The 18,455-nt window shown below is 36.4% G+C and overlaps 1 protein-coding gene across 5 annotated transcripts in view; it reads right to left on the bottom strand.

The window, feature by feature from the left end:
* Positions 1 to 709: 709 nt before the first annotated feature.
* Positions 710 to 18,455, bottom strand: part of CADM2 (cell adhesion molecule 2) — a 779,394-nt gene continuing 761,648 nt past the window's right edge. For all 5 annotated transcript variants that reach the window (XM_029082119.2, XM_029082121.2, XM_029082116.2 and 2 more), the window contains 2 exons: positions 10,868 to 10,993; positions 710 to 7,774 (listed from right to left, as the gene is read on the bottom strand). In XM_029082119.2, the coding sequence (XP_028937952.1) occupies positions 7,656 to 7,774; positions 10,868 to 10,993 (245 nt within the window). In that variant the 3' untranslated portion in view covers positions 710 to 7,655. The remainder of the gene's footprint in view (positions 7,775 to 10,867; positions 10,994 to 18,455) is intronic.

The following is an 18,455-nucleotide window of genomic DNA, read 5'->3' as shown; positions in this document are numbered from 1 at the left end:
GACACTACTTAACAAACCAGAACAAAATCTCACCTTGTGTTTACAGATAGACGTTTAATGGAACATTTCATGGTCTTATATGAATATTAAACCAATGTTACTAATTCTTAGACAGCCTTTGGCTTAATTGTGTAACAAAATCTTTTATTTGTAAATAGGCTAGAAAATATTTTAATAGCAAACTTCCAAAAATACCAAGAAAACCCTTCACGAATAGGAAGGTTATTGGAAACACTTATAGCCATTAATGTGGGGTGGAAATCGTGTGAAATCAATTCTCTTAGGTAGTTGAAGTATTTTTCATTTCTGAGCAGGGAGGTGTACAGAGCAAAATTGCAGTACGTTTGCTTGTTTCTAGCCAACGTCAGTAAACAAGCATGTAAATAATGAGAAACCATTTAAAAAATGAATTTGAAGCTAGCACATCTTGTAGTTTCAGTTTAAAATTTAATAACATTATTCTGTTAGAATTGAAAAATATTTTGGAAAGTATATTTATTGGGGTGAAAAGGAAATAAATGCCAACATATTTTAAAATGGTTGTTTTAAAATGTTGTTTTTGGCTTGAGAGATTTCCAATCCTTTAATTTTTGTGTTAGATTTTTAAATTGATGCCTTTGATCAAATTATAAAACACATTTGCTAACTTTTATAACAAGCTGAAATTAATATTGTATGCAGATGAAGAAAATGCACCCAAGTTAGGGGATTTGGTTGCTTGAAATAATGTATTCAAAGGTTTTTGAAATGATTTAGTGATGTAAGAAATACAGTACTTGGACAGTAAAAGGAAAATTCCATCTTTGAACGTCTTAAGCATCATAAAGTATACTAAATGAATAGACAATTCAGTAATGTCCAACAGATAACTAAAATTCAGATTTTATTTTTTCAATAATATTCATCAGACATTTCTTCTGACAAGACTTTACTGAAAGATGAAGTGCAAATGGGAACCCTGTAAGAATGTTTATAAGAATTGTACATGACATATCTTAAGCGCCACTAAGTACACATTGAATACTTTGTAAGTATATAGGCATATAAACATGCAAGTGTCATGTACCTTACATTACAATATGCATTTTGTTCACTTAAAAATGCTAATGAGAAAAGTAGATTAAGCAATTGTATCTTTATCTTCAGTGCAATATGGTTAATTACTGGGGCTCTTACTTGGAGCGCTATTCATTTTACAGTGTCATATCCTTCCAAATGTTACAAATTTGAAGATATACCACTATAACAGCTTAGTTCTAGAGCTGGTGTACCATTGTAACATGGACTAATTTCAGTAGTGAAATCTATTTTAATAGGTCAGCCTGGTTCCAATATTCGTTAAAATATTTGAACTTTAAGGAAATTAGTTTCAATTTAAAAATTCAATAAACAAGTCACCAGCATTTCATTTAATTAAATGTTAGGCAGTGGTTGTATAATTAAAGTAAAAAATTTAGTTATTACCTAGCTGCATCATAGAATGCATTAAGTGCAGTGGATAAAGTCAAATTACATTTCCTAATTTTTTTTTAATTAGAAGTTAATAGCACTGTGGAGCTAAAAGTCATTGAAAGTGTGCGAGTGGTTTCTTTTAACCAAATTTATTGAGCGCTTACTGTGTGCAGAGTACTGTACTGAGCGCTTGGGGGAGTACCAAACAACAATATAACGGACACCTCTGCCCTCAGTGAGCTTGTCTATTCACTAAAATAGTTCATTTTGGGAATAACAAAAAAAAAACAGATGAAGAAAAAGTAATCCACAACTTAATAGAGGAAAGCACAAATCCAGTCTTCGCTGCATTGCAGCTATTGCATCCTTTCAATTATACAAAATTTTCCCTACTTAAGGCTACAACTGGATTCCACTAAATATTTAGAATGTAAAAAAAAAGTACCAAAAAAACTTTGAGGTGAGAATCAGAAGTTTTAAATACTTAATGCTGAGATCAAACTTCATAGAGGAACCATTGCTGGTCTGAGCCCAGATTATAGGCCAAGTGTTGAGCCCTCTGATCTCTCAATCTTGTAGTCATCAGAAGCCATTGTTTCCGTTTGAGCTAATATTAGAATAGCTCATTGGAAATGGCTTTTTGTATGTCTTTAAATTGGGGCTCACCTCCTCCTGTTAACATTGGAATGAATTTCATGGACACTCAGCATGTGAACAACGTGAAAAATTAAACTACTCTCTTTTAGTGCCCAGGGGATCATTCTGGTGTGGGGAATAAAATTGTCAGAATATAATGTCCACAGAGACTTTAAATAACTCAGCAGTTTATTTTGCCTACTGCTCATTCAGGATCATTTCTTATACCTTCCTTAATGTAAATTGAACTGCTTTCATATATACGGAATATATATGATATAGTTTCCATTCAGAGATTATGCATAAAATCTGTTTCTAAATGCAACCCTGAAAGATAAGCAAATTCTAAATAGTCAAAAATTACAAATTTCCAAACTGGTAAAATAAAATAGTGATAGCAAAATAACCCATTATTGGGGTAAAACAGTGCCTTCTATGCCCCCTCTCTCCTCCCCCCCCCCCCCCAGCCAAAAAACAAAAGCAAAAGAAACACACTATTGAAGAGGAAAAAAAAAGTTTGGGTGTTTTTTTTTTAATGAATAATCCAGAGTAGTTGTTGGAATCAATCCCATTCACTACTGGTAGGAATTATTAAAATATTCATTTTATTTTATGGGCTGTCTGCTTCATTAAAAAAGACTTCATTTTAATTGTGTAAAAATTGACATTAAATTTCATTTAAGAACTGAGTGGAGTTTGAGATGAAATAGTTTATTCTTCTCAACAGAAATATCCATTAGGTGACTATATAAAAATGTTCCTATGTACAGTTTATTTTTCTATTAAGTACGATAAAGAAATAAGTTTTGATCTCAGTGAAGAGACCAATAACTAGAATAAAAATTCCTTTATGCAGTTGGGTTACCTTACTAAAACCTCTTTATTATTGATATTATAACTTCATCATAGCCATGTACAGTGAGAGGTAGAAAGATCTTTGTGAGATAAACACCACCAAAAACAAGCAGTGACCATTGCGTTCAACACGTATTGATATGTGAAAGCATGGAAGGTGGATATATAGAAGTGTATCTTATTCAAATTAGTCTTTCATGTAATATTTACCATTTGCCATACTGTATTGGGTTTCTTTTGATGCCTTTAGAAGGATATATTACAAAAAGGTGGAAAAAGAGAAATAATTATACAACATTGCATGTTTAGAAAAATGTTACCTTATATTTTAAAGGCATTCTGTGAAGTTTGAGGGAGGAATTTAAATTTATCACATAAGAATGTGTGGCATTATTTTGGAAAGTATGGACGTTCCAAGGATGATAGTTCAATAAGGAAGGACTCGGAATGAAACGGCAATTGTTTCCTTTACGCTTCATACTAAATACGTTAGGCCACATATAGCCTCTAGACTCCCATAAGAAGGGAAGCTAGAACGTTTGTGTTTTTGAGACTGAAGCACATTATTTATCAGCACTGTCAAAGCTGCAATGTGCTGGCAGTGGAGATCAACAGATTAAATGCCTTAATTTAATATAACAGTGTTTTAGTGGACCTTGTAGGGCAGGAAGAAAGAGATTGAACAATCTATATTAAATATCCCAGCAAATAGAATTAAATATATTGCACTAAGGGTAAATACTGCATGTGTGTACTTCAAATAAATTCTCACAATCACTGAAGGTTTCCTCTTTCAGGATAATCAAAATGCATATTATAATTACATGGGTTTCCAACATCCATACACAGCAAGTACAAGATACTTACATGTAAGTACACTGTAGTTACCTATATTTTTGCATAGTTTTTAGTGTGTACTTTGTGCCACTTAATAAAAAGCATTACTCACTAGCAATTTGTGTTTTACTGACTTCAGCTGAGGTTGCTGAATTTTTGGTATATTCATCACGGATTACCATTTGCAAAAAGTGATGTCATTGGACCTTGATTTGGAAGAGTCTAAATAAGATGTGATGTGAAGGGAAAGCTGGAGTGCGAAGATGTCTTACATGGCCTGTTTAATGAAGAAAAATAATGTCTGGTTCAAGGTGTTTATTTAATACACTTACCCTTGTTGTGAATGAATTACTATAGGTAAGCATTCCATTTTCCTTTTGGTAACACTTTACAATAAGTGGCACTAAATTACACTATAACTGCTATGTTACATGGAAGTACATGTAACTACACTGTAACTGCTGAATAGCTACTGTACATGTGCATACATGGAACCTCAATGCTATTACAATCATGATTACATAATTACAGATGAGCCTGTCCTTTCTTTCAATTGAGAGATTTTATATTTTTACATAAAAATGATAATACATGAGGTGTTAACTTCCTTGTCATATTTAGAAAAGTTAGTTTTCTTCCCATAGTCTTAAATATATTGGAGTCTTAGTGCAGGATTTTCCATCTTGAAGCAACATGAAAGTATTTGTTTTGTAGATTAAATCCTAAACCTTAATTTGAGTATAAGGTTCCTTAAACTGCTTCTTGGACTTTCTGATGACAGAAAATGATTAGCTAGAAGAGACCCCCTCCCTCAACCCCTCCCCTTCACCCAACCAAAAGCAAAAACCAAAAAAAAAAAAAATCCCCCCAAAAAGCTCATATTTTTCAAGGAAACAAGTACATGGGGGAAAATATAAAAGAATGTGACATTTAAAACTTCAAATAATGAGCACAGTTAATGGACACTGTAAACAGTACACTGGCAGAGATTAGCTACCTACCCTTGAGCAAATCACATCATGCCATATTCTACCTTTGGATATGTGCACACCCCCAATCCCTGTCCCTTGGCCCACTGTTTAAAGTAGTACTGAGTTTACCAACATTCTGATTAACATGGTTCCCAGCTGGAGCTTCCATTTTACCCATTTATCTAATTTTATTTTGTACAAAAATGAGTAGACTGTGCAAGGAAACCTTTTGTATCAGGACATGGCCATTTTTGTGGGTTTTTTAAAAAAATTTTGTTTATGATGTAACTTCAAGAATTTACATTATTCTTTGCGAGTCAAAAGCTAACTGGTGAAACATTTAACTATACACCTCCAAACTGATTGCAATGTCTGATTTTAACGAAGTTTCAATACTTATTTACATTATTTTATGGGTGAGGGTCAAAAAAGACAAAATCTCAACACTGCCCCAAGTTTTGTTTATTTCTAACATTATATCAATATAAATTAAGCTTGAATTGCTGGAGCAAGAATTCTCTTGTTTGAGGCAAGTGGAGTTTGGAGGGAAAGAACAGAAATGTAAACCTGGCATTGACAAGAATATCAATTTTGTATAATGTATCTTGAAGTTGGACTTAAAATAGTATTGGATGCAGTTTATGCAACATCTTGTCACAACAAGAACCTTTCTGTTTGAACACATTTGGTTTGTGGATCTTTCTAAAGACTGCCTTGAATGTCATGAATCATTTGTAAACCTATACTAGTTTCAATGTGTCTAGTAGCACCTACCAGGATCTCTCAAACTACCATACTATATTTTAACATATTATTGCATTTTTTCCACATATGTATGGAGTGAATTGTAAAAACAATCATGCAATCACATCAATGCAGACTTATTTCTTTAAAATGTCATACTGTATATGATTTATTATGTTAACACTCAACCACATCATATTATTTATGTTCTGTATATTTTGAAAAAGTGCTGCTTGACTGACATCGTCCTTTTTTCTTTTTTTTTTAAGAAATTAACAAGATAAATGTTTAAACAAAAACAATTTTAAAATTCTAACATTGTCCTTAAAAGTTTTACACTTTTCTGATAAATAATCTAAGATACAGCACCCTTGTCCTTCATTTCATAATAATACATGATGTTCTCAAACATTCCCCTACCCCAAAAATAAATCCCAAGAGATTATTTTTTACCATAGGTCATCATGCTTTCAAATCCACAAGTATCGCTACCATATACAGTTGTTTTTCCAAAGGTGCAACGTATGGGAAAGGGAGATCAATTGTAATCAATACTGGTCTTCATTCCTCTAACATGGAATAAATACCGAGACCTGGTATAGCAGTATTTACTTTAACCGGAAGAGAGAAGCAGCCATTAGGCTAATATATTTGTTGTCAGGTTTAAGAGTATGCTATTTATCACCTGTTAATTACACAAAAATTTCAGAAATAATCCAGAGAGAGAGACTTTCACCGTGGAGCTAAAAGCATGGCAGAAATTCTCTATTATTCACTATACCTCACAAAATGCATAGACAGTAATTTAATATAAAGAATTAGTCCATTTATACACAAAACATATATCTTAATGGGGTTTTTTTTGTTTTTTTTGGCAAACCAACAAAGGTAAGCAGCCCTAGAACTGCCAAATTTAAAAAGAAAATTGAATTTTTTTTTTAAAGGAAACTAAATGCTTTTTTTTAGGATATAATCAAATGTGGTTGTAATTTAAAACCTGAGGCTGTGCACTGGTTGTTAGTTTAAAATTACCTTTCCTTATAACATTGTGCTTCCATTGTATAACAAATAAAAATTAACAAGAACTAGAAAAATCTGTTGCGGAACAGTGCTAGGACATACAGACAAAAATACTAATACATGTTATCTACTTATAATACTGGTTTAAGTCATATCTAAAGGGATATAATGGACATTAGAAAATGCTTACTTTTGACTGACTTACATACAGTCAAAAAAGTTAAATATGTATCAAATAATGTTTAATTGGATTTATTATATGCACTATATACAGATACTAAAATGTCTGAAATTGTGCCCTGTGAGTATTTCAAATTTGCGTAGGCATGTGAGTCCATATGAAGCAAATAAATTATAAAAACAGAAATTACAGAAACAGATCTAATCTTTGTTATTTTTCCCAAAGCAGTAAAAGGGTTGGTCAAATTTATTTTGAAATGATGCTATAAGAGTCTAACTGCAGAATCTGTATAGTACACAGCATGATGTGATTACAACCCAAACACATGACTCCGGTATCAAGTACCATTTTGTAAACAGCAAATTGATACAGCTTTACCACTGAGTCCAAGCATTCTAAAAATTATACTGTAGTGTATCTAGTTTGTACTTCCTAGGGAATGTGTTTCAAAAACAAAGTTGTTTTTGAATTAGAGAAATGTATAAAATATTCTTTGTAAACCTCTAAACAAGATTTTAACATAAGCATATTAGGCCTTCACCTAAGGGTGTGTGTTATGAAAACTGTCCAGTGACACACTGATAAGGGCTGTGACAACAGGAAGAAACGAGGAAAAGAAAAGAAAAACCTGCATAACGTTTTAAAATGTCAAAAACAATTCCATACCATGGTTCAAGGTGATGATTAACATTGTTAAGGCTGTATATTCAAGCACTGTATGTTAAGAGAGCGATGGGTGTGATATTAGGCAATAAGAAATTTCCTGCATTATGAATGATAGGGTTATTAAAGAATGGTGCTGTCAACAGCTGATTGGTGGTATAAACTGGCTACTGATAGCAGTGCAGAATGCAAGTTAATAAAGGTAGCAGAAGATGGAAGGAACAAATTCAGAAAGATGATAGCCAGTTTTCTCCAGCAGTCAGCCCCATAAGTAAAACTCAGAATCTAGGTCTGCACTAAATGAAATATTCCTTTTTTTCCTCTGCGTTGACTTGGCTGCCTTCCGCATTGATAATGGCCGTATCGGCATCCGGGGCGTCTTCAGCTCCTTTAGCTTCGTTTGTTAAGTATGTTCCTGCAGAAATTGGATTAAATAAGAATATGAATACATTGTGAAGCATTGAAACCATTTTATTAAAGTTCTCTGGTTGTGAATGCAGAACATGCCATGTCTAGACACGGGCAAGCATGGGGTAAGGGGAGCCAGTCTGCAGCGTAATAAGGCTGATAAGTCACCCACAGACTAATAAGGAGCATAGAAATTAAGCTGTTGCTCCCCTCATCCCAGCCAAATGAGGTCTAAAGAGCGAGGGCTCTGACTCATAGCAGATGGGGAATGTTTTTGAGAATGCACCTGTAGCCCTTTCACAGATCTCTCCAAGCCCCTGCTCAAACCACACCTCTGCAGCCTAAAGTGATGACCAGTGTGTGCTTGTAAGAGGTTTTGTTTCCTTTGCCTAAAATGGAAACATCCTTCTAATAGCTGAAATGACTGAAAGTTCTACTGAAGAACAGAAAAGGTTACCCATTTATAAATGCTATGTTCCAATTTCAACTGTGAAGAGAGGTGGTGATTTGTAGGCCCATGTCTATGCCAGTGACTATATAATTGAGAAAAAAACTGGAAAAAAAATCAACACATTTTTCCCTGAAGTATCAAGGTTATTGAAAACACAGTATTTTGGGGTTTCTTTTGTGGCCTGTTTGTGTGTGTCAGCCTGTTGTGATTATACTGGTATTTTTCCTAGAAAAGAGTTGTTAAGCTATTATTACTTTTATTATTATCATTATTCTTGTAGCCCTACCTTTCCAGTGAGAACAAAACTGCTGAATACTACTTAAAGTTGCAAGACTCTCCTCTATGGTAGTGAAGACTTACAGCCAAATTCAAGGCTCACGCAGCTATATAAATACAATTTAGAGATATGTCCTGTCATGATGCCCAGCCAACCTCTAAATAATAATAATAATGTTGGTATTTAAGTGCTTACTATGTGCAGAGCACTGTTCTAAGCGCTGGGGTAGATACAGGGTCATCAGGTTGTCCCACATGAGGCTCACAGTCTTAATCCCCATTTTCCAGATGAGGTAACTGAGGCACAGAGAAGTTGTGACTTGCCCACAGTCACACAGCTGGCAAGTAGCAGAGCTGGGATTTGAACACATGACCTCTGACTCCCAAGCCCGGGCTCTTTCCACTGAGCCACGCTGCTTTTGGCTCCATGCCCACAGACAGGCGATTTTAATCACTTTGATTTTTGTCCTCTCTTCGAGCTACCACATAGCTAATCCTTCCAGTCTGTGCAGTTGTCTTCTCTGAAGGCCTTAGGGGGAGGGGGAAGTGTTCTGAGACTTCTCACTGCCCAGCAGTACCATCCTTGAGGTAGACATGGCTCCGTTTGCTCTGCTTTGAGTTCACAATTAGGATGACACTGTGTTAGCTAACGGCAGGGGTAGCTAAGTCTTTGAGCACTTACTATGTACAGAGCACTGGACAAACTCCTAATAGGGTAAATAGGCATAACACTATTAACACTTTTGCTTGACCCACAGAATCAGGTTTATTAGCTTCCTCACTGACCTCCCTAAGAAAAAAAAAATTTCTTAGTCCACATCTCCCCACTCCATCTCCTCATCAAAACAGAGAGTTCTCAGTGTCAACTTTAAAGCACTCAATAAGCTCTCTCTCTCTTGCCTTATGTTGCTGATGTGCTACTCCAACTTAGCTCCTCCAATGCAAATCTTCTCTCTGTCCCTCAGTCTCATCTATTCCATTACTGATTCCTTGCCCACCTCCTTCCTCTGGCTTGGAATTCCCTCCTTCATATTTGACAGATAACTTCTCTCCCCTGACTCTTCTTCAAAGCTATACTAAAATGACATCTCCTAGAGCCCTCTGATGAAGCTCTAATTTACCTATCTTAAGCCCTCCCTTATGTTTCACATATGCATTTGGATCTGTTACCCTTAAACACTTTATTTCCCTTTGCTCAGGCCTTCATATTATATATCCATCTATATTTTATTTTAATTTCTATATTCCCCTAAAATCTATAAGCTCCTTGTGGCCAAGAATCATCTTTACCTACATTTTTGTATCGTACTTTCCCAAATGTTGAGTACAATGATCTCCACACAGTAAGAGCTCAATAAATCCCATAGATAGGATGATTAATCAGTAATTAAAATTTTGGCTTGAAGACTACAAGACATTTGGATGGTGAGAACTTGGGCCTAGTACCTGAAGCTGTACCATTTGTAGAGACTCTGGTGGGGAAACCTTTCTCTCCCCAGAAAGTGACCTTATGTCACAGTACATAGTCACAGTAGAATTGTACCCTTGAATTGTACCCTTTCCAAGTTGCATAGCCTAGATACAGTATCACTAGATAATGGCAGCTGTAATTTGTAGAAGGGAGGACATTCAATTCCTTCCCACTGCCACCTTGATTCATAAATGTATGTAAATATATGTTTCCTTATAGAATGCTCTCTTGGCAAGGGAAAGGCAATAGTGTTGAACCTATTACCCAAACTGTGTTTGTGCGCATGCATAAACGCACACATACACGCACACCCCACATACTCTCTGCTTAAACCAAACATTGTAGACATAGGTGAAGTTAGTAATTTGGAGCTTTATATATACGTGAGGTTTAAAATATGCAGACTGTGCTCTTCCTAGAAAGGTATTAATGTACAGTTTACATTTAATATTAAACTTTTGACTTAGTTCAAATTTAATGTAAAACAGATACTTTAAAGAAATGGAATGACTTTTACAATATCAACATTTTTTCCTTTTTCATTGCATCTGTGGATTCATAGTTGGAGTTACAACTTTAATTAAAACTAATGTTTAGATAGAGGCATACAGCAAAGTTAGAGCAATCCTGGGAATATAAAGCAGGGTTGCTTCTACTTCTGCCTGAACAACTGATCCACTCTATGACCTCGGGCAAGTTGCTAGACATCCTTTTGCCTCAGTTAATCCAACTGTAAAATTGGGTGAAAATCAGGACCTCACTGGAATCCAGATGCAGACTCCAAGCTGAGCTTTCCTGAGCAAATACATTACCAAAAAAAAAAAAAAGTGTTCTAGGGTGAAGCTAATCGCGAGGAAGTGTTGCTGTAAAAGGTGAATGCACTTTGATTAAATCTATCCTACCTTTATGTCTTGCCAGATATCGACCAAGCAGAAATATAGAGCACAGTGTGACAAACACAACTACAGCCACTATTCCTCCTATAAGAGCATGGTCAGGGCCAGTCTGTCCAGGCATAGAATTGGGATCTAGAGGGAAACAAAAGGAGGTATCCAATTAGCAGACATTACTAATGAATATGCAAACTAACATTTAACTTAGTCTTGCTGAAAATAACACATTTTCCTTTTTAAAAACATTTGAAGAAACAAGCTTTCTTGCTTACCTACCTCTTAAGAATAACAAAATTCTGCATTCCTTGATTTGTAAAGCTCCAAGGATAGTACACTTCTGGATAATGGTATCTTACTCCTTCCTAGTGAAGATTATTAAATGGGAAAGGTTTCCATTTTTCTCATAGACATCTTGCAACTATTTATAGCAGCCAGAACAAGTGATTGAGAATTGGGGATCAGATAAGCATGAGTTGAACAGGGTCTGCATAATGCATAATTTATTTAGCCCAGTCTCACTGGGGATCTGTTACAGATCCACCTGTCCTTTCTAGCCTACTGCTAGTAGAATAAAAGGAGAGATGAACGCAGCATCGCTGAAGCTGCGTGAATTTTGTCCACTAAATATATCGCTCACCCTTCACCCTCTCATGTAAGCCTATGAATTGCTACAGTTAACCAATTAACACCAGAGTAAATGTGAATAGATTTAACAATATATTAGCAGGCTCACTTTCCTGACTCTGTACAAAGTAGTAAAAGTATTGTCGGATTTAAGCTCTCTTTGTTAAGCATTTATCAGTGAAGGACAGTAAATGACACTGCTTAAGGTCAGTAACAGCCCAGAGATTTAGGACAGTGAACTAGTAACTTCAGAGTAGAATTGTACCCTTGAATTGTACCCTTTCCAAGTTGCATAGCCTACTGATTGCATTACTGATTTGTAATGGAACTACACTAGTAACTTCAGAGTGTTGGTTCATTCAAAATCTCTGAGGGAGTTGGGAGAGAAAGATAGTTATAGAGAACCTTGGTGAGGTTTTTCTGCCTTCAGTGAAAAATGACCCAGCTGCGTATGAGTAATTCTCATAAGATTAAGAGCTCTCCTGTTAACATGCCCTTTCTATTTTGGGGATACAGTAGTAATAACTAGCCTGTATGCACTGATTCAAGGACATGCTTCATCACTTGGTGCATGAGTATATAATTTTTAGGAATGCGTACGTTTGCGCCAGGCTGTCTGGAAGGCAGATTGGGATTTGGGATGGATTACTCAGGACTCATCCTTTCTCTTGAAGGTGAGAGGTGGGTGCAGAAGGAGGGTGGTGAGACAAACCGTTGCCTCCCAAATTGCCACTTATATTTCTAGCTCTTCTTGAAACTATGATCTTGTCTGTGCTAATAATAATAATAATAATAATAATGTTGGTATTTGTTAAGCGCTTACTATGTGCCGAGCACTGTTCTAAGCGCTGGGGTAGACACAGGGGAATCAGGTCATCCCACGTGGGGCTCACAATCTTAATCCCCATTTTACAGATGAGGGAACTGAGGCACAGAGAAGTTAAGTGACTTGCCCACGGTCACACAGCCGACAAGTGGCAGAGCTGGGATTCGAACTCATGAGCCCTGACTCCAAAGCCCGTGCTCTTTCCACTGAGCCACGCTGCTTCTCTTAGTAAAACAGGGGTTTTATTATTTACTTTTTCTAATTTATTTACTATATTTACTAATAATATTATTATAGTAATATTATTTACTATTTCTAATAGTAAAACAGGGGTTGTGGACCCCCTGAAGGGGGACCACTGGGAGAGATGCTCCATATCACTGTGATCTAGGGCTAGTTCTGTGTCAGTTGTATAGTAAAGAACAGGTTAAATTACTCCAGAGATTTCTGAATAGTTCCCAATAAAATCATCACTAGATGCAAGATGGATTTAGGGGTTTAAGGCAGCCAAAGCCTGCAAATCAACATTTTACTTTGAAAAAGAACAGGAGAGGGAAAGAAGGACTGACTAGAAAAATTGCTATTCAGTATGGTAAAGAAAACTTGAAATAGATTTAGAGCCCTTCCAGGGGCAGGGTTTGTGTCATTATCAGTTATAATACTTTTTTCCAGGACTTAGTATGGTGCTCTGCTCAAAGTAAGTCTCTAAGAAGTATTCATTGATAAAAATGTTTTGCAAAATTATAAAAGCCCAAAGTTCATACTTTTCTAATCCCAAAACTTCAAAACAAATTAAAAACATTAACAAATTGTTGACTCCCAAACCACTGTAATTTAATGATAGTTTTCACACTTGTTCATTCTGTAAAGCTAAGCCAGAATGCCAATCTTGGAGATAAATTCAAGAAATGGCTCTTAGTGATTAGTTGTAGGTTGGTCCTTTTTTTTTTTTGTTTAATCAATGGCTCAGATAGTGAAATACAGATTCTGCTAATTAAGTCTGAGGACACTACAAGTGGAGGAATTCCTAATATCAGAGTGCAAAGGATCAAAATTCAAGGTGACCTGCAAAATGGAGGAAGGTAAATCATGATGAAAGAAAGCAGACAACATGGACTCTAGAAGTATGGGTGCTGGTGAGATCCACAAGATGTTCCAGAGGACCACAAGTGAAATAACTATCTTTCATGAGCCTATGGTGCATGAACACCTATACGAAATATATATACATACATATATGTGTATATATATACATATTTATATGTAATTTTTATGGGGGATATACATAGGAACCCATTTGAAATATATCCCCTTAGAATATTTTTCCAGCTTTTGGCTCAACATTTTAAGAACGTTTTTCTTAAGGGAAATAATCTGCAGAAGAACCATGTACCTGCCTGAATATTTTTCCCATTATTCATCAATGATCTATTTTGATGTCGTTTTCTACATACATGCAATCAGTCTCCGAAATTTTTATCTCTATCTCTGTAGTAGAAGGTGATACTTAGCAAACCTTTTTTAAGGATAAAGATATCCTATTTAATAAAACATCCAGAGGAAAATGTAACCCATTCAGAGGCTATATCCTCAACAACATCTTTAAAATAATAATAGTAATAATAATAATGGCACTACCAGGCTTTATTTTGGGAAAAAAATGATTAATCTAACTTCTGAAACATGTGAAAGATTAGACTCAAAATTCCTTTTTTAACCCTGCATTTGTTTCAGGTTTATAAAGCTTGGTGAAAATACTGAATTTGCATCAGATACTTAGAGTCTGTCCGTCTTTTATTCACAGTGTTTACACAGACACACTGAACGTCTTAAACCCCAGACTAATTGTGTTAAGTAAATTCAGTCCTCCCTTCAGAGAGACGATAGGTAGATATATATGACATTGTCAGCAATCTGTAGTATGCACAATTGAACATTTTGCTTAGATGTAAACAATACAATGTTTGTAATAGTAATGTAGTGAGTAAAGAATTTATTTCTCCAAGGTAAGAAGTACAAGATGCTGAGCAACTAGTGAAAATGACTTTGTACTTTCCTTTACTACCAACATTTTTCTGCTTGGGGTGTTTATTCCTTCAATTCAGTCTTATTTATTGAGCACTTAGTGTATGCGAAGCTCTGTACCAAGCACTTGGGAGAGTAGGGATGAAAGAGGATAGGAAGGGGCGCTTTGCCAAGAGAGAGAGGCATGGGTAGAGTTAGAGGGAGTGAGGCAGGAGTTAAAGATGGAGTGAGGCAACAATATTTCCTTTTACTGACATGCTGCTTGTGCATCCAAGTGCTGTGGATTTGAGGCTGGGTTGAATGTTGAGTGCTTAAAGGGTACACAACCAAGTGCACAGGAGACACGGAAGGAAAGGGAGTTGGGGAAAAAGAGAGCTTAATCGATGGAGGAGATGTGACCTTAATAAGGCTTTGAAGGTTGGAGAATGGTGGTATGACACATACAGAGAATAAATAAGTGAGGCCGAGGCATTCAAGAGAGGAGCTGTAACTGAGGTAAGAAGCCATTTACTTTCTAGAGTACATTTATATCTTAATTTGTAATAGTGGCACTTGATGATGATGATGATGATGTTGGTATTTGTTAAGCGCTTACTATGTGCCGAGCACTGTTCTAAGCGCTGGGGTAGACATAGGGGAATCAGGTTGTCCCACGTGGGGCTCACAGTCTTAATCCCCATTTTACAGATGAGGGAACTGAGGCACAGAGAAGTTAAGTGACTTGCCCACAGTCACACAGCCGACAAGTGGCAGAGCTGGGATTCGAACTCATGAGCCCTGACTCCAAAACCCGTGCTCTTTCCACTGAGCCACGCTGCTTCTCTGCTTCTCTAATTCACTTGAAAATAATAGACCTGCACTTTAAAAAATATTCTATATTTTGCAATCAAAGAATTCAGACCTGACTACTCCTCTCCCCTCTCTTTAGCCTTAATTAGAGAGGATCCAGATATTTGGGTAGCTGTTCACCAAAGATTGCAGGCACAAAGAGTAAATTTATTTTTAGAACAGGACGAATGGTTAGGGGCCCAAAACTGAATGCCTGAAGCATTTTTGCATTTAAATGACCATCTGTACTCTAATAGGACACTACTCAACCAGGTCAATTCTGGGCATGGCCTATTCAGGCTCTCTGTGTTGGACAGTTAGTTTTATACCCTTTATTGCATCCTCTCCCACATCTTTCAAGATTATAATCCTGTAAATACTAATATAAAAGGAAAAAGTGGAATAAAATAGAAGCAGCAAGACCTAGTGGCTACAACATGAGCCTGGGAATCAGAGGACCTGGGTTCTAATCCTGGCTCTTCCACTTGTTTGCTATGTGACATTAGGTAAGTCACTTAAATTCTCTGTGTCTGTTACCTCATCTGTAAAATGGGAATTAAAACTGTGAGCCCCACATGGAACATGGACTGTGTCCAACCTGATACCTTGTATCTACCAAAGCACTTAATACAGTGCTTGGGACATATAATCCCATAACAAATATTATAAAAAAGTGACATGATTTGCCCAAGGTCACAAAGCAGGCAACCTTGTGGCCTAGAACCAATAAGGCCAGGTGGAAAGAACACAGGCCTGGAAACCGGAGGACCTGGTTCTAATCCCTGCCCCTCCATTTTTCTGCTGTGTGACTTTGGGTGAGTCACTTAACTTCTCTGTGCCCCAATTACCTCATCTGTTAAATGGGAATGAAAACTGTGAGCCCCATGAGGAACATAGATTGTTTCCATCTAGTTATCTTGTATCTATTGCAGTGCTTAGTACAATGCCTGTCCCACTTGCAGCTGAGAGTCTGTCTATACACGATCCCGTGCCGTTACAGATCTCAGAGAAATCTACAGATCTTAGTGCCTTGGAAAATCAATCATATTTACAGAGCAGAGCATTGTACTAAATCCCTGGTGGAGAACAATACAACAGGACTTGGAAGCCACATTGCCTGTCTACAAGGAACGTGGGGAGACAGATTAAAATACATAAATTATGGATATATTTGTAATGGCTGTGGGAGTGAGGGGCTGAATATCAAGTACTTTAAGGATACAGATCCAAGTTTATAAGTGACACAGAAGAGAGAGAGAGAGAGATGGGGGAAAAGGGAACTTAATTGGGGAAGACTTCTTGGCTGAGATGTGATTTTAATAAGGCTTTGAAGGTGGGGAGATTGGTGGCCTGGCATATTTGGAAGGGGAGGGAGGTCCAGGCTCAGGGAGGATGTGGGAAAGGGGTTGGGGATGGGTGAGACTGAGGCAGAGTGAATGAGCTGGTACTAGAGGATTGAAGTGTAGTGGGGCTTAGGTGTAATAGGAGAACAGTGATAAGAGGTAGGAGGGGGCAAGCTGAATGTGTCCTTTAAAGTCAGTGGTAAGGAGTATCTGTTTGATGCGGAGTAGGATGGGTAACCCCTGAAGATTCTTGAGGGGTAGGGAGACATGGACTGAATAATTGTTTAAAAAAAAAAAAAGATCCAGGCAAAAGAATGAAGTATAGATTGGAGTGGAGAGAAACAGGAAGGGGAGGGAGGAGGTGAGCAAGGAAGCTGATGCCACTAGTCAAGGCAGAATATGATTAATGTTTGGATCAGTGTAATAGTTTAGATGGTGAGCAAAGGGCAGATGTTAGCAATGTTGTGACGGAAGAACTGACATGACTTGGTGACAGACTGAACATGTGGGTTGAATGAGAGAGATGAGTCAAATATAAATGCCAAGGTTATGGGAGAGTTAGGGAAAATGAACATTTAGTTGTAATGCCACCATTTCTAGAATGAGTGAAGGCAGAATGAGTAGGTAGATGACCCTGAAAACATTTGTGTACTAACATCTTAGTTTTCTTCAAGGGCCAATAAGGTTAATAATATTTTTTTAAAACAGAGGTCTTTCTATAAAGTAGGCAAATGTTCTATGGTGTTGACAAAAAAAAACAAACAACTGAATCAATGATTAAGCAATTTGTCTTAATTAGATTATTTTCTCAAGGAGATAATGGAAGAAGTATATCCCAGATCAGTCTTATGTGCAGAAAAATTGACTTCAGTATCACTATTTGATCACCTACTGTGTATTTAGTACCTCAGAAGAGGACAATAAGTGTAAAAAGCATAGATCCTGCTTTCAAGGAGTTTAAAATCTACTAGGGAGAATTTGTAAACATGGAATCAAGATATCACTTTAAGATAATGTAAAACAGAAATAAGTTTGAGATTTGGCTGAACATAATGGCACCAACTCATTGCACTGCAAATTTCTCTGAGGAAATATTAGTTTAAAAAGGATTTGCATGTGCAACAATAAAGTTAAGGTAGGGTGATAGAAGGGGTAATTATTTTTTCAATTTTCTTCCCTGTTTTCAAAAAAAACAAACCCTTGGGTTTAGAGGAAGACAGGCCGCCTCCTCATATTCACTGCTTCATTTTTATATTTAGAATAAACTGCAAATACAGATATCTACAAAAGTTATTCAAGAAAATTAAATGAAATCCAGTGACCCAAAGGTACATTTTTTAAAAAAATAACCAAATAAAAATAAAATGTGTAGCACACACTGACTTAATTTAAACAACCCATTTTATTTTTGTGCATCCTAAGTCTTTTCAAAGTCACAAAGGAACCTATAAATGTCCCAATATTTTAGTAAGAACATAGAAGAATTTTATGATTGCTTAGCTAAAGATTGTTTTTGTGTCAGGAATAAAAAGAAAACTGCTGTTGAGAGGAAAAACTGTGACCTTCCCACAGATCATTAAATAATTCATCCAAAAATAAATCTCATTCTAATTTTGACAGAAAACCAACTTTCTTCCAAAGTTGGAATAATCATCTCTTCCTATTTCTGTACAAGTTTAGCTCTTTTCAATGTAAGGGTTTATTTTACTAATTTTTTTTTCAGTTTAGGTAACCAACCTCTGCATCCCTTTCTGAAGACTTAGCCCACCCAACTGCTAAAATAAGACCATGACCTTCCCATATAGACACCACACCAATACAAAATGCCAAAGGCATACCAAGGCAAGTACTTCTATTTCCACTCTGTTGTTTATTTCCCTACATAAGATGGCATTTTTTTGCTAACTGCAACACCAAAAACAATTGAATCGTATTTCACTTTTGGGACCTC

Source organism: Ornithorhynchus anatinus, chromosome 17, assembly GCF_004115215.2.
Source record: "Ornithorhynchus anatinus isolate Pmale09 chromosome 17, mOrnAna1.pri.v4, whole genome shotgun sequence".
Lineage (NCBI taxonomy): Eukaryota > Metazoa > Chordata > Mammalia > Monotremata > Ornithorhynchidae > Ornithorhynchus > Ornithorhynchus anatinus.
The sequence above is the reverse complement of the archived record's forward strand: the minus strand, read 5'-3'. Positions and strand labels throughout refer to the sequence as shown.